Raw genomic sequence first — 26,731 nt, 5'->3', positions numbered from 1 at the left:
CTAAGTCACGCAATGATACAGTAGTTTCACGTCCATCATTGAGGCGTACGTGAGCGTATTGGGGGTTAGCTTCAATAAGCTCGGCATCTTCAACAAATAAGTCGCTCTTGTTTCGTACATGACGTTTTACATACACCGGTCCTGGTTTTAGCCAGGCAGGCATCGATACCCCATTTGAAGACTTACGAGAATGATAAAACATACGCTCGTGGGGAGTGCAGTTTGTAGCAGTACATAAAAGTGAACGTAACGAATGTAATACATCGGGTAACACGTTTTCCCACAAAGTCTCGGGTAGTTTTTTGACTCGCAGTCCCAAAAGAATAGCCTTCCACACTATGCCGTTATATCGTTCCACTTGGCTATTGTCTCGAGGGTTGTATCTAGTAGACCGACTGGTCGGAATACCCTTTCCATGCAGCCACTCTTTCAGTTCGCTCGACATAAAATTTGCACCCTGGTCGGTGTGGACATACGACGGAAATCCAAACACGGAAAATAAATCACATAATTTTTCGATAACAGTAGATGCCTTCATGTCGGCACACGGATATACAAAGGGAAATCTAGAAAATTCGTCCACGATCACCAGCAAGTATCTGTTCTTGGTGGCAGATGCTACAGGACCTTTAAAATCCATACTGATTCTTTCGAAAGGTTGGGTTGCTTTGATGAGGTGTTGTTGCTCTTTGGGCTTATAAAAAGCTGCTTTAATTTCGGCGCAGTCTTTGCATTGCATTGCGACGGCTTTCACGGCTTCCAAAGAATAAGGGAGGTTTTTCGTTTTTATATAATGCCACAATCGTGTAATACCAGGATGGAAAAGTGATTCATGTAGCAATTTTAAAGCGGCTTCTGATGTTGTTGTCACAGATGCCGATGTTGCTCTAGAGAAGGTGTCAGGTGCAATGTTTTTATTTCCTGGTCTGTAAACGGTAGAGAAGTTATAAGGTGAAAGTTCCAAACGCCAACGTTGTATTTTATCATTTTTTACCTTGGAAGGATGTTTTAACCCTTTAAGGGACAATGGTACGTATGTGTACCATAAAAATTTTGGGCTTACACAACTAAAATAAACAATTCTTTTTTAATTTTACGTTTTGATGGTATTCTGCTACATAGATTGTTCAATATAAAAGTAGAATTTCGAAACTCCGGATTATTTTTCACACATTTCAAAGGTTGGATTTGGAGCAGTTAACGCAGTACCACGGTGAACTTTCCGAATTTTTTTTTACTTTCACTTTCGGCACAAATGGGTTAACTTTTTAAGCTAAATGGCACTTATGCATTCGGTTATAATTTTTGGATTAAAGTTATATCGCCATGCTAGAAAAAAAATCGATCTTACAGTCTATAACCAGGGTTGCCATCGACATAGACCCCAAAATAAGGACAACCTAAAAATTAAATTTTCATACGAAACAAACGTTTTTGAACAAATCTTTGTATTTATGAGAGCTATGATATCAAAGGCGATAGTTTTTGCCAGAAACGATCTGTTTCAGCAACTCTTTGTTCGTAGAAAATACTTTCTGCATCTCCTGACAGCTCAAGTCTAGGCTTACCTTTACATGTAGCGGAGATCTGTCATTTCACTAAGTCTGTTTCTTTTCTTGGTTTACTGACCGGAAGAGAGACGATGACGCTAACCAGCTTGTAGAGCAACAGAAAATATTCGTCACTAGTAAAGATCTTCATCCACTTGTCCTCAGGTTCGTCCTTGCGGAACACAACATCTGAAATCTTCTTAAGCAGAGCAATGACAGCCGAGACCTCATCAAAGAACTCATGTTTCATTGCCATTAGCGGATCAGTTTGTTTCGCTAACCCCTTAACTTACTCATACTCAATTGTTTGATCTTTTAACAGGGTCCAGTTGATGTGTGTTGGAATGTTGGACGCTTATCAAATCGATACTACATATTGTAACGAATAGAATTAAGTAACAAAAGTAGATGACACCATTTAATGGCTTTAATAAACTAAATAGGCACTGCGTCTGAAAAACATAACAGAACATAACAGAACATAAATATACCTTCACGTAACAGCAACAGAAAACTATACTAGCACCACCCTACTTCAACCCAAGCAGCGTGTTAATGGTAACTCAACAAAGGTGTAAAGGAAGACGCGGCCTTACACGTGAGCGGCGCCGCTGCAATCAACACAAAGCTTTAAGCAACAGAACAGAACTTCACGACATTCACCCCCGGTTAAATGGAAAACTCGACACTACATAAATTACATCACGGCATTATAACAAGTACAAGGATTCAAGCCAAGCCCAGTAAATAAATACATAAATTGCAAAAACTAAGTCACGTATCAAAGCCATAGCGCACAACAGGACGGCATGTTCGTGTGGAGCGACGTAACGATGAGTTTTGTTCAGGATTGGTAGGACCAGCTTCTGAAGATTCGACATTTTGTAAAATTGGAGCAGGATCCAAGCGAGGTTGAGCTGATTCCAACATTCCAAAATCAATTTCTAATGGCTCCGTTAGCGTTTCGTCATCATGAGTGGTGGTAATCTGTTTAGGATTAGGTGCTAAGTCACGCAATGATACAGTAGTTTCACGTCCATCATTGAGGCGTACGTGAGCGTATTGGGGGTTAGCTTCAATAAGCTCGGCATCTTCAACAAATAAGTCGCTCTTGTTTCGTACATGACGTTTTACATACACCGGTCCTGGTTTTAGCCAGGCAGGCATCGATACCCCATTTGAAGACTTACGAGAATGATAAAACATACGCTCGTGGGGAGTGCAGTTTGTAGCAGTACATAAAAGTGAACGTAACGAATGTAATACATCGGGTAACACGTTTTCCCACAAAGTCTCGGGTAGTTTTTTGACTCGCAGTCCCAAAAGAATAGCCTTCCACACTATGCCGTTATATCGTTCCACTTGGCTATTGTCTCGAGGGTTGTATCTAGTAGACCGACTGGTCGGAATACCCTTTCCATGCAGCCACTCTTTCAGTTCGCTCGACATAAAATTTGCACCCTGGTCGGTGTGGACATACGACGGAAATCCAAACACGGAAAATAAATCACATAATTTTTCGATAACAGTAGATGCCTTCATGTCGGCACACGGATATACAAAGGGAAATCTAGAAAATTCGTCCACGATCACCAGCAAGTATCTGTTCTTGGTGGCAGATGCTACAGGACCTTTAAAATCCATACTGATTCTTTCGAAAGGTTGGGTTGCTTTGATGAGGTGTTGTTGCTCTTTGGGCTTATAAAAAGCTGCTTTAATTTCGGCGCAGTCTTTGCATTGCATTGCGACGGCTTTCACGGCTTCCAAAGAATAAGGGAGGTTTTTCGTTTTTATATAATGCCACAATCGTGTAATACCAGGATGGAAAAGTGATTCATGTAGCAATTTTAAAGCGGCTTCTGATGTTGTTGTCACAGATGCCGATGTTGCTCTAGAGAAGGTGTCAGGTGCAATGTTTTTATTTCCTGGTCTGTAAACGGTAGAGAAGTTATAAGGTGAAAGTTCCAAACGCCAACGTTGTATTTTATCATTTTTTACCTTGGAAGGATGTTTTAAATCGAACATAAAGGAAACGCTTCTTTGGTCCGTAATCAAGTTAAAGTGTCTTCCCAGCAGTAAATGCTTCCACTTTCTTAATGCTTCTACAATTGCGTAGGCTTCCTTTTCAATTGCTGAATGCATTTGCTCCGAAGTTGATAAGGTTCGCGCGTGAAATGCTACAGGACGGCCGTTTTGATTTAATGTTGCGGCAATGGCAAAGTCTGAAGCATCTGTTTCTACAGTAAAAGAAATAGATTCGTCGATTGGTTGTAAAGAAGCATGGGTTAATTTCGTTTTCAGTTTGTTCAAGGCAGCCAAAGCCTCACAACTTAAAGGCAATTTTTCTGTTTGCACGAGTGGCCTAACTGTTGCAGAGAAGTTAGAGATCCATTTGGCGTAGTAGGCGAACAATCCCATGATTCGCTGCAATTCTTTCTTTGTTGTTGGTACCGGCAAATCTTGCAATGCTTTGATACGTTGGGGATCTGGTTTTATAATTCCAGCTCCAACTTGGTAACCCAACAAACAAACTTCAGTGCGGTTGTACAAACTTTTTGCTTCATTAAATGTAAAGTGATCTTCTTTAGCAGCTTTGAGTAGTGCTGCGAGATTGTTATCATGCTCTTGTTGTGTCATTCCTCCCACGGTGATATTATCCAAGTAGGCATTCACGCATTTTAATTTGTGTTTTGCAATAAAGTTGTTAATTACTCGTTGAAACGCGGGTACCGCGTTTGTCAATCCAAATGGTAAGTATTTCCATTGGTACAGCTCGTGCGACGACTGAAATGCGGTATAACGGCGATCTTTGGGGCAAATTGGTATTTGATGGTACGCAGATTTTAAGTCTAATGTGGATATATACTTCCACTTGGCAACTTCATTTACTATGGATTCAATGGATGGCAAAGGGTAAGCGTCCAGCAAGGTATACAAGTTGATTGTCTGGCTGTAATCAATGCACATCCTCTTCTTTCCATTACCATTGTCGACGATCAAGGGCTGGGCCCTCCATGGGGAATTGCTTTTCTCTATGCGGCCTTCGCGTAATAATCGTTCCGTTTCGATTCGAATTAGTTCTTGGTCAGCCGATGAGAATTTACGAGTTTTAACAGCCATTGGTTTGCATGTAGGTAGCAAGTGTGAAAACAACTCAGGATATTCGACTTGAGCTGCAGGCATAACAGATGACACAAAAAGTTCAGGCAAATTACCATTAAATTGAAAAGTTACACTTTTATGGCGTTCGAGTAAATCATTGCCTATGATTGCGTCAGAAACCAATTCAGGCATAATAAGAAATTCTGCCTGTTCATAAAAGTGATTGGCAAATTTCAGTTTAACATTACAAATACCATAAATGTCGGTTTTTAACGAAGTGTTAGCCATGTTTGCAACGAAACGAAGAGACGTATATTTAATGTGGTTTTTGTCCACAAAGGTCTTGCTTAAATAACTGTTTGTACTTCCAGTATCGATTAAAGCGTTAGCGAAGGCATCGTTAATTTTCACTTCACTTACAACATGTTTAGAAAATGTAGAATGCAGTGTAGACATTGAAGCTAGACGAGGTGAGTTTATGCAATTGCTTGTAACAACACCCTTACGACTTAAGCAACACTTAGCATAATGGCCAGTTTTGCCACAATAATCACATTTTTCGTCTTTTGCAGGACATTGATTTCTGCGGTGCCAATTACGACTACCACAAAAAAAGCATGTAAACTTGTTCGATATGTGCTTTTTAGTTTGTCTTATTGCTGCGGTTGTGCGATCCTGGCTGGACGAATCTTCGCTTTTACTTTGAGTGTACTCATGTCGAACTGTCGGCAGCTCAGTTGAACAACTTTGCACAGCACACATGTTGTGGTGAGAATACGTTTCGGACGTGCTTTTTGCCAATTCTAAAGCTCGAGCCTTGGCGTAAGCTTGATCAAAAGTTAAAGTCTGATTTTCGAGAAGACGCTCTCTTATGAGTGTGGACGAAATCCCACTGATTAAGGAGTCTCTCTTCATGTCGTCTCTATAAGCTACTGCATTGACGGGGACAAAGTTGCAATTTCGGCTCAGATTATTTAGACGTGAAACAAATTCGTCAATTGACTCACCGTCTTTTTGTTGTGCAGTAGCAAGCAGATGTCGCAAATAGATCTCGTTTCTTGGCTTAACGTACAAGTTTTTGAGAGCTGTTATTGCATCGTCAAAATTGTCGGCTTCAGACACAGTTTTGTAAGTGTTTGCCGTAAGGAAAGCTGTCAATATGTTGAGCTTGTTGACTGGTTCCTCTCCTTCAGCACGAGGCATGGCTTCCACAAAGTTTGTAAAAGTCTTGAACCAAAACTTCCAATCGTCTTCTGCTGTGGGTTGAAGTAGGGTGGTGCTAGTATAGTTTTCTGTTGCTGTTGGTGAATTTGGATCTACGGATAGCTTTTCTGGTTGAAGACATTTCCAGTTATTGTTGGCCATCTCCGATTGCTTTCAGGACTTGCACTTTCCATCAATTCTTCTAGCTTCGATTTCTATGTAGTTTATTAAATTGTAACGAATAGAATTAAGTAACAAAAGTAGATGACACCATTTAATGAGTTTAATAAACTAAATAGGCACTGCGTCTGAAAAACATAACAGAACATAAATATACCTTCACGTAACAGCAACAGAAAACTATACTAGCACCACCCTACTTCAACCCAAGCAGCGTGTTAATGGTAACTCAACAAAGGTGTAAAGGAAGACGCGACCTTACACGTGAGCGGCGCCGCTGCAATCAACACAAAGCTTTAAGCAACAGAACAGAACTTCACGACATAGAGCAACAGAAAATATTCGTCACTAGTAAAGATCTTCATCCACTTGTCCTCAGGTTCGTCCTTGCGGAACACAACATCTGAAATCTTCTTAAGCAGAGCAATGACAGCCGAGACCTCATCAAAGAACTCATGTTTCATTGCCATTAGCGGATCAGTTTGTTTCGCTAACCCCTTAACTTACTCATACTCAATTGTTTGATCTTTTAACAGGGTCCAGTTGATGTGTGTTGGAATGTTGGACGCTTATCAAATCGATACTACACATTGATATTATAAGCTTATTTCCAAAAAAGATAGAAGATTTGTAATTGTTAAAAATAAGGCAAAATAAGGACACAAGTCAAAAACAAGGACATTTCTTAGAAATAAGGACAATTAATTTTTCTAAAATATTGTCCCTTCAAATAAGGACAAATCTTAGAAATAAGGACGGTATGGCAACCCTGTCTATAACCGATCTTGTGTTGTTATTGTGTGTGAATTTTGTCTTTTCATCTGAGTTCGTGACGTAACCGCACGTCTCAAGGCAAGTTCTTGCAATTTTAGTTAATCTACTCATCTAAAGATTTAATGCGCTTAAAACAGTAAGTTTCATGTTTTGACGAGAGAGATTTTATTTTTTTACGACAATTACTAAAAACTAACACTTCCAACGAAAAAAGAAAACACAAGAATAAAATAGTTGATCGTGAGGTGGCGCGAAAGACCATGTTTCCGATGTAAAAGCGGCCTCGTATTGCGACACTTTCACAAACCACTTGCCAATTTCTTTCACTTCGCTTCAAAGGAAGTTGTTCCGCCTGTGCGCTTACATTTTAATTGTAAAATTCACTCGCGATTGCCCATTGCAGCAAAACAACAAGAGACTTGTTGCATGCATTTCATTGCATTGCAATTTGCAACTCTAAAAATTTATGTGCTGTCAGGGCCGTCGCTGCAGGGGGGCGTGCCCCCTCCCCTGATAACGACCTGTGCACACACACTTCAGGCACTGAAGAAGAACTGGTTTTAATTTTAGTTTCATTAACTAGGTGGCTAGTAAAAATATTACTTTTCATGATCTTTCCACTTGTGTGTTGATCCGAAATAAAATTTATCGGCGATTAATTACCGGCGATAATCAAATATTGCCTTTGGCGATAACGATAAACGATAACTGAAAAAATAATTAAGCGATAACGATAAGCAATAAAAATTTATCGCCGATAATTATCGCCGATGAATTATCGCCGATAATGCCCATCACTGGATAGAGCCTACAATTAACCACACAAACTCCTGATGGAAGGTAACAAACAATAAAGAACAATTAAAGGCTGTCTCATACAACTGCAGAGGTGTGGCATCATCTCTGCATGATGTTCAGTTACTATGCAAGGATTATGATATCATATTGCTGCAGGAAACCTGGTTGGCTAAGCAAAGCCTGGACTTCCTTTCTACAATTAGCAAAAATCACTATGCATATGGTTATTCTGCAATGGACTTTTCTGATAAGATGAATACAGGTAGACCTTATGGTGGCACTGCCATCCTATGGAGTAAAAGTATTCCTGCTTCTGTTTTTCAAAGTGATGATTCATCTATTATTATTGGCCTTAAAGTTGCGGGTCTGCTACTATTCGGTGAGTCCGATTCGGTGAGTCCGATTCGGTGAGTCCGATTCGGTGAGTCCGATTCGGTGAGAGCCTTTTTCGGTGAGAGCCTTTTTCGGTGAGAGCCCTATTCGGTGATTTTTTTGAATTTTTTTTTTAGCCTAATTAAAACCCCAAAAACCCAAACCCCAAAACCCCCAAAAAACCCCAAAACCCCCAAAAAACCCCAAAACCCCCAAAAAACCCCCAAAAAACCCAAAACCCCCAAAAAACCCCAAAAAGACCCAAAACTCCCCAAAAACCCCAAAACCCCCAAAAAAGACCCAAAACCCCCAAAAAAACCCAAAACCCCCAAAAAGACCCAAAACTCCCAAAAAAAACCCAAAAAGACCCAAAACCCCCAAAAAACCCCCAACCCCCAAAAAACCCCAAAACCCCCAACCCCCAAAAAACCCCCAACCCCTATCCCCTAACCACCATCCTCTAACCCCTAACCCCTATCCCTTACCCCCTAACCCCTATCTCCTAACCCCTATCCCCTATCCCCTAACCCCTAACCCCTATCCCCTAACCCCTATCCCCTAACCCCTATCCCCTAACCCCTATCCCCTAACCCCTATCCCTTAACCCTATAACGGCAATAATAATTAGGCTACGGTACCCAATAATTTAAAAAAAAAAATCACCGAATAGGGCTCTCACCGAAAAAGGCTCTCACCGAATCGGACTCACCGAATCGGACTCACCGAATCGGACTCACCGAATCGGGCCATTCCGTAAAGTTGCAATAGGGGAAGCAGACATGGTCCTTATAAATGTCTACCTACCTTACTGCTGTGATAACAATGAGGACAAATACTTAGAATACTTGGGTAAATTAGAAAGTATGCTTTTTGACTGTCCAAGCAACAACACTTGTATCCTAGGTGACTTTAATGCAAGTGACAAAAATATGTTTGGAAGCATGTTCAAAAGCTTCTGTGCAGACTAGGATCTGATTATTTCAGACATGGCCCTGTTACCTGCTGAATCATTTACCTACATCAGTGATGCTCATGGGACATGTAGCTGGATTGACCATTGTGTCACTTCCACCGCTCTACACCAATCCATCTGTAAGGTAGAAGTCCTCAATGACTATATTATATCTGGCCATCGACCCTTATCGGTTAATTTCAACTGTAAGTCGCTTCCAACATTGGATTTCATTGATCTCAAATATACCAATTCAAGTACTTTCTCTTGAAAAGCAGCGTCTCAGCAGCAATTACAACGCTATGCTCAAGAAACCAAGCACAGGTTAGCTCATATTTCTTTGCAAGCTGATTCTGTCATATGTCAAAACTCTCTCTGCTGTGATAAATCTCATTTAAAGGAAATTGACAAGTTTTATGACAGTATCGTAGAGGTCTTCCTAGATGCCCCAAGAAAAGTTCTTTTAGTTAAAAACAAGAAAATATCTTCTTATTCAACTCCTGGTTGGAACAATACTGTCAAGTCCCTCCACAAGCAAGCCAGAGCTAAGTACGTGGACTGGGTTGAAGGTGGCAAACCTAAAACTGGCAGCATACACATTACACAAGGCCATGTCTGCTACTCGTAAAATATTCAAATCTTCTCTACGAAAGTGCAAAAGTAACAGAGATCAGCATGAAGCAGATGCCATTGCCAAAGCATTTCATGCAGACTCCTCGTTTAAAACATTTTGGGATAAAATTAGACAGTCTGGATCACAAAGATGTTCATTACCTACCTCTGTCGGAAGTGCTGTTGGAAGTAAAAACATTTCGAACATGTGGATGCGTCACTTTAATTAATTGCTAAACTCGACTGGTTAAAAAGTTGTCAATGAAGAATTTGTTTCATCTCACTTAAATGATATGCATGGCCAGTGTTTTTTTTTAAGCTAGGTGTTTTGGGGGACCGAAACGGTCCCCCAAATTTCTCCAGCGGTTTCCCAAAGTTTGGACTTGCAACTACACTAGAAAAGTAATGGTTGTTTCTCGTTATGTCTTGTCAATAATTAATACGAATATAGCCTACGATCAATACTTCACGTCCGGAAAAAAAGAATAAGTGGAGTGGAGGTACAGCTAACAGCTGAATCAAAGAGTTATTCACAAAAGAAGTGCACCTTCAATACTCGTCAATGTTTATTTCTGATTTATGGCGCATAATGATCGGTTTTTACGTGTGGAAACATAACAAGCGGAAGCCAACAAGCACACTTTGTTTGATTGTTTTGTTGCATGAGATAGAACCTGAAAAATTTGTTCTGTGATTATGCACTGCCAGTAGCCTAATAAATAATTCGTTTAAGCAAATATGGCTATTTTTTGGTATTTAAATGAAACACTTGCGGTCTCTTAAAACTACTTAGCGGTCACCCAAACCAAACCTTAAAAAAACCCTGTGCATGGCTATCACAATACTAGTCAATTCCTGACCTCTGCTGACACAGTTTCTTCTTTGCTTCATAAATTGCCATTAAATTGCTCTGTTGTTGTTGTGATAAAATATCTTCTGAGCACATTGCTTATGCAGATTCCAGTATCAGTGTATATCTTTCATCATTTTTTAATATGTGCCTTGTTCATAGGTATGTGCCAAATGCTTGTCTTAAAACTGAATTAGTTCCCATTGTTAAAAACAAACCTGGTGACGTGAGAGACATCGCAAACTACAGACCTATTGCTCTTGCTACTGTCATTTCTAAGCTATTTGAGCATGTTGTACTTTTTTTTATTAATGACTATCTCACAACAAATGATAATCACTTTGGCTTTAAACCTAAGCATAGCACAGATATGTGCATTTTGTACTTAAGCAAGCTGTGTCTTACTACAGAAAACGTGGAAGTCCTGTTTTCTCTGTATTTTTAGATGCTTCGAAAGCATTTGATAGGGTAAACCACAACCTCCTATTCAAGAAACTAATTCAACGAGGAGTACCGATATGCCTTGTTCGTCTAATTGTTTATTGGTATAGTATACTAGTATAGCCTACCCATCAGCGGATGTACATACGCTGGGGTTGTCATTACTCACAGTCTTTTTCTGTCAGCAATGGTGTCAAACAGGGTGGTGTCCTCAGTCCTTACTTATTTGCCGTGTATATGGATGATCTATCGACTGTGGTAAGCAAAACCAAGGCAGGCAGTTACATAGGTAATACACTTGTCAGTTATCTCATGTTTGCTGATGATATTTGTTGTATTTCTCCAAGTATTCATGGTCTGCAGAGTATCTTGAATGTGCGTGAAGATTATGCGCTTTCTAACGATGTCATTTTTAACTGCAAAAAGTCATTTGCTATGTACTTCCAAACCAATCACTTAAAGTTAAATTTGAATCCAATTGATTGATTGATTGATTGAATCTTTATCCTCGGACTGGGAAAGCTTCTTGCAGAGCTTAGTCCTGGCAGTTTCGCATACTTGTAGAGGCTTTGAATCACTGACGCAGGCCCGGTCACCGAGATTGACAGAGTGAAGTTTCTGATTGTTGAAGTCTTGTTGCTGAGGAACTATTCCATCCATTAGATGCTGCTGTATGGAGAGCAGTCCTTAACGTGCGTTGCTCAAGTGCACACCCCGAGAGTCGAACCAGCGCCGCTTGATCTTGAAGCTTCTTCGTTCCAGAAGTGACGCGCTAACCAATTGAGCTATCGGGGCGGCTGTACGGCTCAATGGAAGTGGGATCAAATTTGTAGACAGTGTCAAATATTTGGGTGTTTTTCTTGACACGGCAATGTGTGGCGACAAGGATATAAATCGACAAGTGCGATCAATCCACTGTTCTGCCAACAAATTAAAATCAAAATTTTACAAGTGCTCTAGTGATATTAAAAATGTTCTATTCCGTTCATATTGTACTCCAATGTATGCATGTCATCTGTGGGAAAATTATCATCAACGTGACATTAATCGTCTGCGTGTTGCCTTCAATAATAGGCTACATTTAGAATTATACACAATTTGCCTAAACACTATTGCGTACGTGAACATCAAGTCTTGTGCAACATCATAACATTTGATGCATTACTTCGGAAATATGTTTTTTCTTTTGTCGGAAGATGCGAGGTATCGTCTAACTCTATTGTTGCCTCCCTGATGAGGTCCGATTGCCATCGTATATCAAATTACCGTCTTCATTATAATAATTCTATGTATGCTGTAATCTAGTTTTGATGGCTGCCATGTCATCTGATTGTTTTTATCGTTCTGAATATTTTCAATTCTTCTAACTTGTAACACTACCGTACCATTGTCTGTAAACTTGTAACAGTAGCTAGCCTATTTAGTGAGATTTTGTGCATTTGCAGTTTGTGTACTATTTCGTTGTTTTTCGTTGTTGTTGTTCGTTATTTGTGTATTTGCAGTTTGTGTATTATTTTGTTGTTTTGTTTTGGATATGGACAGCTTTGTCTGATGCAAATAAATATTATTATTATTATGTGAGCAAACATTTCAATTTAATAGTTCAAACATTTGGCGCTAAATTTTATTTCAGTTTATTTTTCTTTGTCGGAATGCAAAAGAAACGATAATGTGGAATAAAATAGCCTACAATTCAAAACTGTAGCCGAAACGGGCCATTCCGTCCATTTTACCCCCAAGCCCGGGACAAAAATATTTTTTTGTAAATTAACAAACACACACTAAGTTTCATACTCTGGGTAGTTGTTGTTAAGTGACATGTTAATTCAAAAAACGCGATAGGTCCACGATATCTAATTATTCGCTCAAATAAAACACTTTATAATAATACTTATTTATAATAATAATACTTTCTAAATATAACACTTACATTTGCTTACCAATTGCATTTAATTTCTGCAGCTGTTGAATCGAAGCTTAATATTGGTCACAGCGGTAAACCATAATATCTTCGTGGAAAAATTGTAACATAAAATTCCCGGATCCACTCGTCTGTATGCGATGACCGCGAAAAAGAATACTCTTCTGAAACGTCTTTTTCAAAAATTGTATTTCAGCAAAAAAAAAGCCACCGGCTGTCGAAAATTAGTGCAACGCTTATCAGTAGAAAACTTGTCACCACAATACAAATTACTGAGATAAAGACGGAAATTTCGTCTAGTTGGTAAGCACAAGCCAAAACAGTTTTAATATGCGTCCAATCTTTCCAACTGCAATTCTAAAAATGACGAATTGATTGCGATATTTCAAACGCACGTAACCAGCTTTTGTGACGTACTAGTGATAAACATTATGAAGCAGTTTCAGTACCAGGTAAATTTGGCTTACGCATAATTTCGTAATTCAAGATTTAAAATGATGAAATATTTCACAAGTGTTTCAAAAGATGGTGAAATCTGTGTCCATTTTTAGAAACATTCCATGACGTAAGACGCCAGGTCAAGCAGACCATAAGGGTTTTATGTGACGTTTGATTTGTACAGAGATTGTCCGTAACATAGCGACCCCTAGTTATGACAGTCTAACATAGTATAACTAAATATTCAGCCCAAATTGCAATACCACAAACAAAAGCTTCCAAAATTGATAATGCTACATTTTACATTCTAAAAATGTTAATGCAGGCTATTTCAAAATAGCTTACAATACTAGGCCCATACAAAGTTCTTAAACTGGTAAAATGTTGAAAAATAATGGTAAAAATTGATTTGTTCAAATAACTAAGCAATACATTTTCCCCAAAGTATTTTATTAATAACTGCATTAATAGGATATATAGAAAAAAGCAAAAATTATAGCCTAAGGTTACCAGTAGCCTGGGTCTGCTACTATTCGGCGAGTCCGATTCGGCGAGTCCGATTCGGCTAATCCGATTCGGCGAGTTTCCTATTCGGCAAGAGCCTTTTTTGGCGAGTGCCCTATTCGGCGAGTTTTTGAAATTTTAGTTTTAAAAGGGAATTATCAGGTACCGTAGCCTAATTATAATTGTCGTTTTTACATCGTTAAACGTTGAAATCGTGCAGAAAGGAATAAAAATAAAATGTTTGAACTATTAAATTAAAATTCGTTATGTCAATTGAGTTGTTTTTATTTCTGACCATCACATGAAAAACAATACACGTCAACATAGCAAAAGTAGAAGCGACAAAACGCGAACGTTAAAACGTGCTTGAATTCGTCATGTCAGTTCAGTTGTTTTTATTTTTGATCATGTTATCAAAAACAATTCACGTCAACATAGCAAAGGTGTAGAAAAAGGTAGAAGCGACAAAACGCGAACGTTAAAACGTGCTTGTGACCGAAGTAAGTTATTGAGTTGAAAGAAATTTAGCACGGTCGCAACACCTTCAGAAAAATTTAAGATGTGAACGGAAAATAAAAAAAATAAAATGTTACAAAAAAGAAATCATGTTTAATGACTATAAGTTAGTACTTTTGAATAGTTAAAATGATTAGTTTGGATCAACAAAAGCTTGGATTGAAAGGAAATTATCGGGTACCGTAGCCTAGTTATCCCAACCAGCAGAAATTGCCGTTTTAACATCGTTTTAACGACGCTAAACGTTGAAATCGTGTAGAAAAGAGAACTTTGCTAACTAGGATACGTTGAAACTGGGAAACATTCACAGAAGCCCTTCGATTTGTTCCAAGAACCCATTTAGCCTAACAGTTCATTTGTACATTGATTCAACGTCTGAATACATTATCTTAAAAATGCATAATCTTAAAAATGCAACGTATCGAAGGGCTACTGTGAATGTTTCTCAGTTTCAACGCAGGCTTTAAAACTGGTGTTTTTTTCCGGCAGCCTTCGTGGCCTACCGAGAGCTCCTTCTCGGCGGTCAAATGTGCGTGCTTGGAGGCCAAAATACAATAACGATAGCACAAGTAAATAGCATTAAACTTGCAACAATGTTAAAATGATCACTTAGCGTTGTTGAAGACTGGGCGACGTCCTGCAATAGAATCGTTGTACCACGCATTAAATGCTTTATCGGGATTGTAATCCGGTATTGCGGGACCACCTAACGACCCTAAATTGTTTTAAAGGGCGGGGAAACCCAAATTAACTTTTTGCGAGTTTTTTCTTTCAGCGTGATGTCATTGTGTACAACATGCGTTTTAGCAATAAAAAAATCCAAATTTTGTTGCCCTCGTCTCGCTAAGGCCGCTTTTGTTTCATACTCGTTTGCGAGGTCTCGCGCGCATCAAGCTGTGATTCTGTTCGCTGTGACGTCACAAGGTACATATAGTTGTGGCCAAAAGTTTAAGACCAGACTTGATTTATGACGATTTTTGCATTACTTCAAAATACTGCATCATATATTGTTTCAGTTGCATCATCTTATATCTGATGCAGTATTTTGAAGTACTGCAAAAATCGTCATAAATCAAGTCTGGTCTTAAACTTTTGGCCACAACTATATGTACCTTGTGACGTCACAGCGAACAGAATCACAGCTTGATGCGCAACGAGACCTCGCAAACGGGTATCAAACAAAAGCGGCCTTAGCGAGACGAGGGCAACAAAATTTGGATTTTTTTATTGCTAAAACGCATGTTGTACACAATGACATCACGCTGAAACAAAAAACTCGCAAAGTTAATTTGGGTTTCCCCGCCCTTTAACTGCTCGCAGCTCAGTAAATTGTTTCAACTGCATACCGCCTTTCATAAAACCCGACCATTTATATCGGTATGATGTCACCATTGAGGGTGTGAAGTTACTAACCCACAGCCGGGACATTTCTCAACTATGAAGGCACGTGTTTTACCCACGGATGTCAACTAACAAAGTTCTCCTTTTTAACAACGATTCAATGTCCGACAACATTGAATCGGTATAAAAACGACAATAGGCTATCGCCAGCCGATGTAAATTAGCACTTCGGATTAACACTTCGTTAAAATAAACATCGGGAATTGCAAACAAGACTTACAGCGCTGGTGATCGCAGCTGGATGTATTCAATACATCAGTTGTAATTGTGACGCGCTGACCTAATTCTGCGTCACTCTTTGTTACTACATATTTTCGACATTTAATCCACGATCATTCTATTGCGAAATTAAATAATTGAGAAACCGGCGGCCAAACTTGGCCGACGGAGGAGGTAGCTCAGGCGGTAATTCAAGCACTACTTAGCGGCCATGGCCGCCGGCTGCTTTAAGGCTTGCAACGTATCCTAGTCATCAAAGTTCTCTTTTCTACACGATTTCAACGTTTAGCGACGTCAAAACGATAGGCCACACCCCACACATTTGGTTAGCCTTTTCATTCTGTTACTACAATGTAAAAATGAACTGTTAGGCTAACTGGGTTCTTGGAACAAATTTTGCTGGTAGGGATAACTAGGCTACGGTGCCCGATATTTCCTTTCAATCCAAGCTGTAAGCCACACATTTGTTGATCCAAACTAATCATTTTAACAATTCAAAAGTACTAACTTATAGACATAAACATGATTTTTTTTTGTAACATTTTCTTTTTTTTATTTTGCCTTCACATCTTAAATTTTTCTGAAGGTGTTGCGACCGTGCCAAATTTGTTTTCAACTCAATAACTTACTTCGGTCACAAGCACGTTTTAGCGTTCACGTTTTGTCGCTTCTACCTTTGCTATGTTGACGTGTATTGTTTTTGATATGATGGTCAGAAATAAAAACAACTGAACTGAACTGACATGACGAATTTTAATTTAATAGTTTAAACATTTTATTTTTATTCCTTTCTGCACGTTCAGCGACGATACTGAACCGAATAAGAACGGGAGTTGGCCGCTTCAATGCTTGCTTGACACGCTGGGACATAAGGGACCCTGCTGCTTGTCAGTGCGATGCGACTGAGCAAACAGCAAACCACATCATCTTTGGGTGTCCCATCTGTTCCCCTCCCAATGGAATAACAGGCCTCCGCACACTTGACGATCTGACGAAAAGTTGGCTCCAAGTCCTTCCATTCGGCTGACCACAAACTTTCTGCTTCATACGAACGACGACGACGACGAGCGACGTTAAAACGATGTGAAAACAGTTAGGCTACGGTACCCGATAATTTCCTTTCAAAAATAAAATTTCAAAAACTCGCGAATAGGGCACTCGCCGAAAAAGGCTCTTGCCGAATAGGGAACTCGCCGAATCGGACTAGCCGAATCGGATTAGCCGATTCGGACTCGCCGAAACGGGCCATTCCGCAGTAGCCTACCCAGCAGGCTTTTGAATCCTACTCGTGAAGAAATGTAGATTAGGCTAGGCTACATGCAAAGGAATAAGCTTACCTCTCCTTGCTAATTGTGCTCTTTTACACTTACGTTTTGCAGATGTTGGATCGAAACTTATCATTCCGCCCAAATTGCAATACGGTAGTTACCAAACTGATGATATCAATCAATCGTTTATTTATTAAAAACAAAAGTGACATAAAAGAATAATACATGCATTGTTTAGGTTTTAAGTTAATTTATGTTAATAAGTTACATTCATTGGAAAATATCAATGTAGGCTATCTCATAAATTGTAACAATTATGTAAAGTTTGTACGGTAAACTCATGAGATGTCGAAACATTATGGTAAGATTGATTGGCCCAAATTTGCGACGTTTTTTTTAAAGCGAGGATGTGACCGCCCCCCATCTTTTATGGCTGCTATGGGTTAGATTTAGAACATCGCCTCTTCTGAGCTAATAGTCGCATATCAGTAGTGCTTAGCTAACACTGTCCGGCCATAACTACCCCATCCGCCAAACTAAGGCCACCAGTAGATAGGTTAATGGGGTGGAGCACGACAGGGGGTGGAGCAAACGAAGCAAGAAATTTTTGTTAAAATGAAGAAAATTAAAGTGTTTTTTTTGTGGAGCACATGATTAAGTGCCCCCTTTCTGGATCCATCACTACTTTGATAGATATAGGGTAGCCTACAGCAAGTTATAGATAAGCTTCATATGTTGAAGTGCATGATTGAAATTGCTTTCACTGTGATCAATTTATTTTGTGGTTGAGGACATGCTTTCAAACAACCACCATTTTGATCGAGTGTTCTTGCGACCCGGTGGTCGGGGACCTCTAGCCTACACCACTTATATCTTCTAGTTGGAAAATTTATTTGCTTTATTGCTTAACGTTATTGATCAACTTGAAGGTGCAGTGGTTTTCTCAGCATTAATGCCGTATTCCTCCTTTGAAAGACACAGCTATTGTCAATTTCTCCCCACAATAATTCACAAAAAAAATACTAAAAACAGATCTGCAAAAGTTTCAGTAGGCTACCGCTTTCAGTTAGGCTATGACTTGACTTGATTGTAGGCCTAATCACAAAGGTCTATTATTACATCCTGAAGTGTTGTAAAAACATTTATTGAGTTCCATTAAGGATAGTGCAGGTCTTTAGGGGCAAAAATGAGCATCTTTAGACTAAACGTGTTACACGTTGTTTTTTTTTGCATTTTTTTGTAGTTGATGAATCTAACTTCAATTTTAGTGTGTGCCGCAACTTTTTGAGTTACCTGATCACCCCCAAATCGGGTTTTCACGGCATTTTTATGCAATTATATACGTTATTTTTTTACATTTGGACTGATTGCCACTACAAAATACACGAGATAAAAATCACACAAAGTTATGTTATTAATGACGTCATTGTAACGTCATATATTAATTTTTTGCTTGTTTTTTTCTTATTGTAGTCGCTTGTTTGTTGTTGGTGTTACTTTTTTGGTTACAATAAGTTACCAATGCTAAAATAATTACCCCTTAAAATATGACATCAGCAATGCATCATGAATGACGTCATAATTTTGTTATGCGATTTTTTTCCAGATGTTTTTCTTATAGGTTAGTATGGTAGGTAGGTAATAACTATAGGGAGGGGCATATATGGTTTGACCCCAAAAAAATTGCAACAAAAGGTTTTTCAACTGATTTGATTAGTACTGTATTGGGTGTCAGTACTAACATAATATTCAAAATCTTAAGGAATCCAACTTCCGGAAAGTGGTTATTTTTAAGATAGCTTCCAAGATGGCCGCCAAACCATTGAAATGACAGTAAATATACCATAACTCGGTCATCACATGACCAAAACATGTAGTTTTGGTGTCTCTATATCTAGGTTTTTATACCCTGCGAAGTCAATGAGACCATTCTCAGAATTGTTGAATTATCTGATAGCCTATAAATTCAATATGGCAATCCAAGATGGCCGCCAAACCATTAAAATAACATAGTAAATTGACCATAACTCGGTCATCATATGACCAAAGCATGTAGTTTTGGTGTCTATATCTAGGTTTTCATACCCTGTGTTTCATCTTCACCTCAATCTCTGATGATTTGCGCTTCTTTACCTTTGTTTTATGCTATCACAATCTGTGATACTGTTTCGTCTTTGGGAAAAACAGGCTTGGGATTGTTGGATGCTTAATCTTACCGAAATGTGTGGCTTATTTAACTCTCTGAATTTTTCAAGCTCTCCTAGTTTTATTAATGACATACAAAAGTATGTCATAGCATAGCTCTTTATGGCAATGGTCCTACTATCACGGATGTAGACGAATGCCGTTATATGATGTTTACCAATGGTTGCACTATTGAAAAGCTGCCACCAACGTCAGCTACTCTGATGCAACATAGCCTACATGCAGAGCGATATACAGTATCAAACTGAAATATTCAACTCAATCCGCATCATCGATTCACGAAATGATAGGCTACATCAGGGATATCTAGAGAAGGGGACATGAAGGCTCGCAGCGATTGCTTTATTCTCATGACACTACCAGGGCGGTAGTTTGTAGCGCGTTAAACATGTGGTTCTTTTTAAAATCGTAGAAAGTTTTGTAGTGCAGCTGGTACAATGAGCTACAGAAGACAGTTAGCAAATGTTACGTAGAGCATATTTAAAGAATACTTGTTTACAAAGACAGTTGAAAAGTTACCAGTAAGCTGTTTTTTTTAACAAAGCCTTTGCAGTAAGCTAGATATAAAGCAAGTATATGGGTAGGCTAGTTGAATTAACAAGCAACCATGAGCACGTTGTGAATATCCAGGCCTGATGCTAATAGCGCAATGCAAGTTATCATAACAAGATTTATTAAACTACTATCGGTGCCAATTGTCATTTTACGATGAACACAGATTATTTACGATAAACAAAAGCCCTTCTATTGTCAGACGTAATAAAAGCCTTCGTATCCTTTTCTTTAGATATCCCTGGGCTACATCATTGTAGTTGTCAGTCTACTTGTGGCTCTCGATGTTCCTGTAAGAAAAAATCCATAAAATGCACAAGTCTTTGTTTGTGCGAGTACGAAGCATGCAATTCGACCACAAAATCTCCAATCCTCTCTGATGTTTCATCTTCAATCCACATTGACGTTTCATCTCCAATCCACAATGATCATTCAAGAAATGCTTTTGACTTTCTAAATTCTATGTTGTAACTTGAAAAAACTTGTCGTAAGTTACGAATTTTTTTTAGCATCAAATTACGTATGGTAGGAATTTAACATCGAAAACCGCTATTTTTTTCATCTTGAATTGACAGTGTTAAGACTCTGACATTGCATCATCTGGTGTCGTGTATTAATTTGATTTGTAGATCATAATTACATATTATTTTAAATTGGCATGACCATGGCATGACTAAAAGGGAAATTCACCCCTGGTAGCTGCTCTTCTATTTATACCTTTGATGACGTCGTTATTGTGTCATACTGTACTGGAAATATTGTTATTGCTTGCAATTGTAAAATTTTAAGCATTTGCAAAACTGAGTATTTGATCGCTTTTTTCGGAATAAACTTACCTTTGGTTCCTGAATTTCAAGTTGTTTAGTCTTAATAATGTAATGATGACGTCATAAACAATGCAATCATGACGAACTACTTTTAGGAATTGTGAAATGGTTTCAGTAACCGGTACTCCAACTAAAACCAACAGCAAACGACCAAAATAGGTTAAAAAAGCAAAAAAATGTGATGACGTCATCAATCAAATTATTTGTCTCACATATTTGTATGTGGTTTTTAAGTCAAAATGTGCAAAAATCAAATATGTAATTACACAAAAATGCCGTAAAAAGAGCTGAAACGTGATTTCTGAGGAAATCCCCGATTTGGGGGTGATTACGTGACCCAAAAAGTTGCGGCACCCACTAAAATCAAAGTTGGGTTGACCAACTGCAAAAAAACAACGTGTAACACGTTTAGCCTAAAGATTCCCCTGAGGGCCTGCACTAGGATAGGAGATCTCCTGACTACGAGTACGAAGCAGCAGGCAAGCGATTCTCCATCAAGTATCAGTTCAGAGTTAAGTATTTTATACATAACATATGCATTTCTCTCGATTACTGCAGAGCATCATTAGGGCCTTATTCAAATAGAATAGTGTTGTAAAAACTCAACGTTGATCTAAAACTATGTGCTCAGCAGGCCTTAAAACTCGTATTTTTTTCCGGCAGCTATCGTGGCTTACCGGGAGCTCTTTCTCGGCAGCCAAATCTGCGTGCTTGAAGGCCAAAATACAAATAACAATAGCACAAGTAAATAGAATTAGCCTAAACTTGCTGCAATGCTCACTTAGCGTTGTTGAAGTCTGGGCGACGTACTGCTATAGAATCATTGTATCACGCAATAACTTCTTTATCGGGATTGTAATCCGGTGTTGTAATCCGCTTTTTATAAAATCTGACCATTTGTACCGTTATGATGTCATCATTGAGGGTGTGAAGTTACTAACCCACAGCGGAAACATTTCTCAACTATGAAGACACGTGTTTTCCCCACGGATTCCAACTAACCTAGTTCTCCTTTTTAACAACGATTCAATGTCCGACAACATTGCATCGACATAAAAACGACAATATCGCCAGCCGCTGCAAATTAGCACTTTGGATTAACACTTTGTTAAAATAAACATCGGGAATTACAAACAAGACTTAGTCAAGCACGCAAATGCGCAAAAGTTTTTTAAAAACTTTATTCTAGATCAGGGGCCAACTAGTGGTACGCGAAGGTTTTTCAGGTGGTACGCGGGCAGCTTCTATTTTTTTCTCAAAAACGTGGATTAACAACTTTATATTTCGTTTGTCTGATTTTGTTTACAAAAATTTTTTCCCGAAGTCTATTCTTATTGTTACGTAACTATTCTTGTTTTTTCGTATCATTACGATCTTCAAAATACAGGTCATGTCAATAAGGAGCATAGTTGCTTTGAAAAGTGGTAGGCCTACAACGCTGTGGGACAGTGGGCGCTAATTATGTCAAATGATTGCTCTTGATAGATATCATCTACTGTTTTATAGCTTAAGCTAGAAATAGCGTTGAGTAATACTAGTTGTAAGCTAAAAATAGATCGGAATAAAATGTTCAATAACAGTTACAAGTAGTGTTCTCCAATAAACTTCTGGCTCAGTATGGCCTTTTCATATTCAACGCTAGCTTCCCATGCTGTTCCACAGCTACTGATTTTCCCTTCCACGTGGGAATGCGAGCAGGGATTTTCAAGTCATGATCAACATCAAGTCAAAAAATCGTAACCGACTAGATGCGCGCGGAACTGACTTTCGATGCGCTGTTAGCAAATTTACACGGGGTAGGCTATCGACCAATTGGTAGACAGTAAACAAAAACATCACTAAATTTAGTTGTGGTGCTGTAGTGTTATTTTAATACGGTACCCCAATATTATTCTCCTGAATACAATATGATTCGATCAAATTAGTTGTTCTGCAAGAAGTGGTACGCTTGGCAGTATAGAGCGTCCAAGTGGTACGAAATCGTAGAAAGGTTGGGAACCCCTGTTCTAGATCAATTAGCAAGCGGAAAATTCGTCTTGTTTTTGTTCAGTTATGTTCGTCTAGTACTGCTCTATAATCATGCAAAAAATCGCAAACCTGCGACTTGTGGTTTCGCATCACGGTAATTAACGCTATTACTCGCGCATTCCCGCACAATTGATGAATGCGCGGGTACAGCTAGTGATCGCAGCTGGATATATTCCATGTATACAGTAGCAAATGTTCCCGCACAATACAACAGTGGTGATTACAACCAGTGGCGTAGCTAGGGAATGTGCCACCCGGGGCGGATTCAGAATTTGCCGCCCCTTCAAGAAAAAGCATGTGAAAATGAAATGCGTTTTTTTATCAGCACTGCAATACGCAACGTGCTTTTTTCAATTTGCGGTGTAAAGTCAGACGAACGTGCCATTATAATTTAGTAATATACTGAATGCAAAAGCACAAAAACTGCTGCAGAATTAAAATAATCAATTTGTAACCTTTTACAAGACTATACCCAAATTTGAAAAGCATGTTTCCGCCTCTGCTTAATAAAGGCTAGTAGGAATTAATATAGTGTAATATGAATAGTTACTTACCAATGTAATGATATAGACGTTTTCTTGTTTTGCTCATTGAACTTTCTTTACTTATTCGCAACGTAAGTTTTATAATTTTTCCATTAATTTTCGTATATACTTACAATACTTTAAAATAAAATATGGATAGAATCATATAGAAGCTTATTCCTATCAACTATAAAACGAATACAAAATGAGCAAGCGCACAAATTACAAGGTTGGAAATGCAGCAAAATCATGTAGACCCATGCTACTGCGCAATGTTTTCACTTTTCGCAATCTAACAACCACATTCTAGTGACGGTAGCAAAATTATTTATTACAACAGTTAGCAAACGCTCCCCCTCTACCTGTATTTAAAATATATAATTCAGGATACAAGGCCGGTTTATGTGGCCAAAAGTGAAATCTAGTGCGGCATGGCATCAGTAACAATAGTACAGTAGGTAGTAGTATATTGTTACAGCAATTAATAAAAAATCTAAATCTGAAAAAATGCACTGCGGAGCTCTGCAAAACCAGTCTAACTTACACAGCAATAGGATTATAGTTTCGCGTAAGTGAAGTACTAGAGTAAATCGATTTCACCTAAATTGTTGGCAACATTCCATTATCAATATTATTACCAATAGACAACTTTATAAACATAATGTGCGATTACAGTAAACTTCATTCACTTATTCATTCAACAACAGTTACCTATCCCTTTGGCTCTAATATTTTGTTGCAAGTGTTCCTTTTCAAGTTTTCCCTCTACAGCTGTAACGAAAATCCACGGCCGCCTTATTTATTTTCTCATATCAAAATTAATTCATTCTACATCCTTTGATCAATGTTTCTGGTAAAATATTTTGTAAACGCAAACGTTGGTTAATAGTTACTAAGGTGGAGTAGCTTATTATAAAGAGTCAAATAGTATGTTGCAAATGTAATTGTTTTACATTTTAAAGCAGTTTCTGTAACATATGTGAGATTGTGCACGAGTCACTTCAAAAGTTAATTTTTCTGCTCTTGCGCTGTGCAAAGTCGTCAATTACCAAATCAAAATTAATCAAATCGGCAAGATCACGCTCAACGGAGAGTATTGATAAATCAGTCAGTCTAAACTGGCCCATGCTTTCTCTGAGATAGTTTTTGATCAACTTCAGCTTAGAAAATGATCGTTCACAGCTTGCTACACTTATGGCGCAAGTGAGAAAGACATGCAACAAGACAACAACAGTAGGAAGAGAATCAGCAAGCTTATACGTTTGAATAAACTGCAGAATTCGGAGAGGATCTTCCAACTTTGCCTTGGTCAATCCACCAGCAGCAGTAACAAATTGTTGCACCCTCTTTTTCTCAATTAGAAAATTGTACATCTGCACATCTTCATCCACATGATCTAATTCACAATGATAATTTTCATTCAGCAAGTTTGAAGGAATCAGAAAGTCAAACTTGCTTGCCAGCTTAAACACTTGGTCAAATCTTTCTGTTAATTCAACAATTATTTGATCAACGATGCAGAGCATTTCTTATTTGAGCTCACTCTCAATACTCTGCTGTATGCCACTCGATACTTCTCCAGGCATTTTCTTTTTCTTCCGAATTCTACGCTCCGTGTCGATTCCCAGATCCTTACACAAACTCTTTGAAGTTGCCAAAGCATCGTCTACTAAAATACTCCGACTTTTAACAACGCCATTCTTTAAAGCCGACAGTTTCAGTGCACACTGACTTAGGCTTAGCCCTTTGGTCTGCAGGTATCCTTGTGCGTCGTTGATTTCAGGAAGAACAGCGCTTCATAAACAGAGAAAAGTACAGAATGGAAACGACAAAAGTGCATGAAGAACCACGCCTGCCTCTGCTCTGGTGACAGAGTTTTCTTCATCTCCCATCAACCGTTCTAAAGCAGCAATTATTTCCAAAAAATTTTCTTGAATAACTTTTACTGCAGCTCCACGGCTACTCCATCTCGTTTCCACAGCTCGTTTGACGCTTACATCAGACATCTGCATCAAGATATCCCAACGATGTGTTGGGGAAGAAAAAAAAGAAAATAGTCAATCCACAGTCCCGAAAAATGTTACAGAATTAACAGAAGCTGAAGCTGCGTGCACACATGCCAGATTTAAGGTGTGATTTGTACACGGCACGAAAACCACTTTTGCGTTGACGTCTGTGATCCAGACCAGACCAGACCTTTTGTACTCCAGATCGATGACCTGCCATTACAGCTGCATTGTCGAACGCCTGACCACGGCAATCTTGAATCTGAATCCCATCTTCTTTAAGCTGTTTCAATATTAGAGACGTAATTTGTTCCGCATTTTTCCCTTTCATTTCAATGAAGCGAAGAAATGATTCCTCCACTGTTACACCGTTGTCATCCATTTTGACATAACGTAAAATCTGGCTCAGCTGGTCTTTATGGGATAAGTCTGGAGTACGGTACTGTCAAAAATGATGCAAAAATATTTGCTTTTTTTCACTTGTTTGATTATTGTGTTTCTAACTTGATCGCCCAAACAGTTGACAAACTCGTTTTGAATTTCTGGTGAGAGATACGACGTTGTGAAAGGCTTGGCAAGGGTAATTCTTAGCACATGTTCACGCAATACGGCATCGTACTTTGACATAAGCTTCACAAGTTCCAAAAAATTCCCGCTGTTCATCCTAGGATTCTCTTTAATAGTTTCTCGATGACCGCGTAAGGCTAAATTTTGCTTTGCGAGAAATCTTATGATATCCAGTAATCTGTGCAAAATATCACGCCACTTCTTCTCTTCTTTTTGGATTAGCTGTTGCTCCACCTGGTCGATTGCTTGGCCTTGATTAAGACGAATTTCTAATTCCTTCCAATTAGTGAATGCTTGAGTATGTGCTGTGCTTATTTCGTGATCACCAACTTTTGGGTTTAATTTCCACCAATTGCTGAATCCATTTTCCGAAGCAAAATTTGATTTACTGGCTGCAAACAGTCTGCAGCAAAAACAAAATAATGCTTCCTTGGCAGGAGAATACGCCATCCATGACCTCAAAACTCTTTCTCCGTTTGGCAGAGACCGAAAAAACCAATCCTTTGACAGCTTTCTTGTGTCGCCTTTCGTTTTACTTCCAGGCCGTACAACTTCTTTAAAATCATGGTCCATATTCTGTACAGGTTTTACTCCATTTTGCGTAAGAAATGTTCGCGTTTTATTATCAATTCAATTCAATTTATTTTTCATTGTCAGAATGCAAAAGAAATGATATTGTGAAAAAGAAATACAGTAACAAAACTAACAAAAGGAAAAGGTGGCAAAACCTTAATGGTTTAAGACGTGCATGAAAGGATCTAATATTGCGGTATATGCATCAATAAATATAGCTAAGCACGGCCACCAAACCTGATACTTTAAAATAAGTTGATGAATTAGTTAAGAATCAGTCGCCTCCTTGTTCCTGGAACAACTGGAGCGCCAATTCTTAAAGCAATGAGAACACGACTGAACCCAACA

At 38.7% G+C, this 26,731-nt stretch overlaps 2 protein-coding genes across 2 annotated transcripts; both read right to left on the bottom strand.

Annotated features, from left to right (window-relative positions):
• Positions 1–24,238: 24,238 nt before the first annotated feature.
• On the bottom strand, positions 24,239–25,625 carry LOC145788295 (uncharacterized). Its single transcript, XM_082600080.1, has 3 exons — positions 25,434–25,625; positions 25,090–25,243; positions 24,239–24,723 (listed from the first exon to the last, which is right to left on the bottom strand). The coding sequence occupies exons 1-3, from the start codon at positions 25,623–25,625 to the stop codon at positions 24,239–24,241; spliced, it is 831 nt and encodes a 276-aa protein (XP_082456206.1).
• A 23-nt stretch (positions 25,626–25,648) lies between these two features.
• LOC145788284 (zinc finger MYM-type protein 1-like) lies at positions 25,649–26,383 on the bottom strand. Its single transcript, XM_082600069.1, has one exon. It carries the CDS (start codon positions 26,381–26,383, stop codon positions 25,649–25,651), a length of 735 nt encoding a protein of 244 aa, XP_082456195.1.
• Between the last annotated feature and the right edge of the window lie 348 nt (positions 26,384–26,731).

Source organism: Aplidium turbinatum, chromosome 1, assembly GCF_918807975.1.
Source record: "Aplidium turbinatum chromosome 1, kaAplTurb1.1, whole genome shotgun sequence".
Taxonomy (NCBI): Eukaryota; Metazoa; Chordata; class Ascidiacea; order Aplousobranchia; family Polyclinidae; genus Aplidium; species Aplidium turbinatum.
The sequence above is the reverse complement of the archived record's forward strand: the minus strand, read 5'-3'. Positions and strand labels throughout refer to the sequence as shown.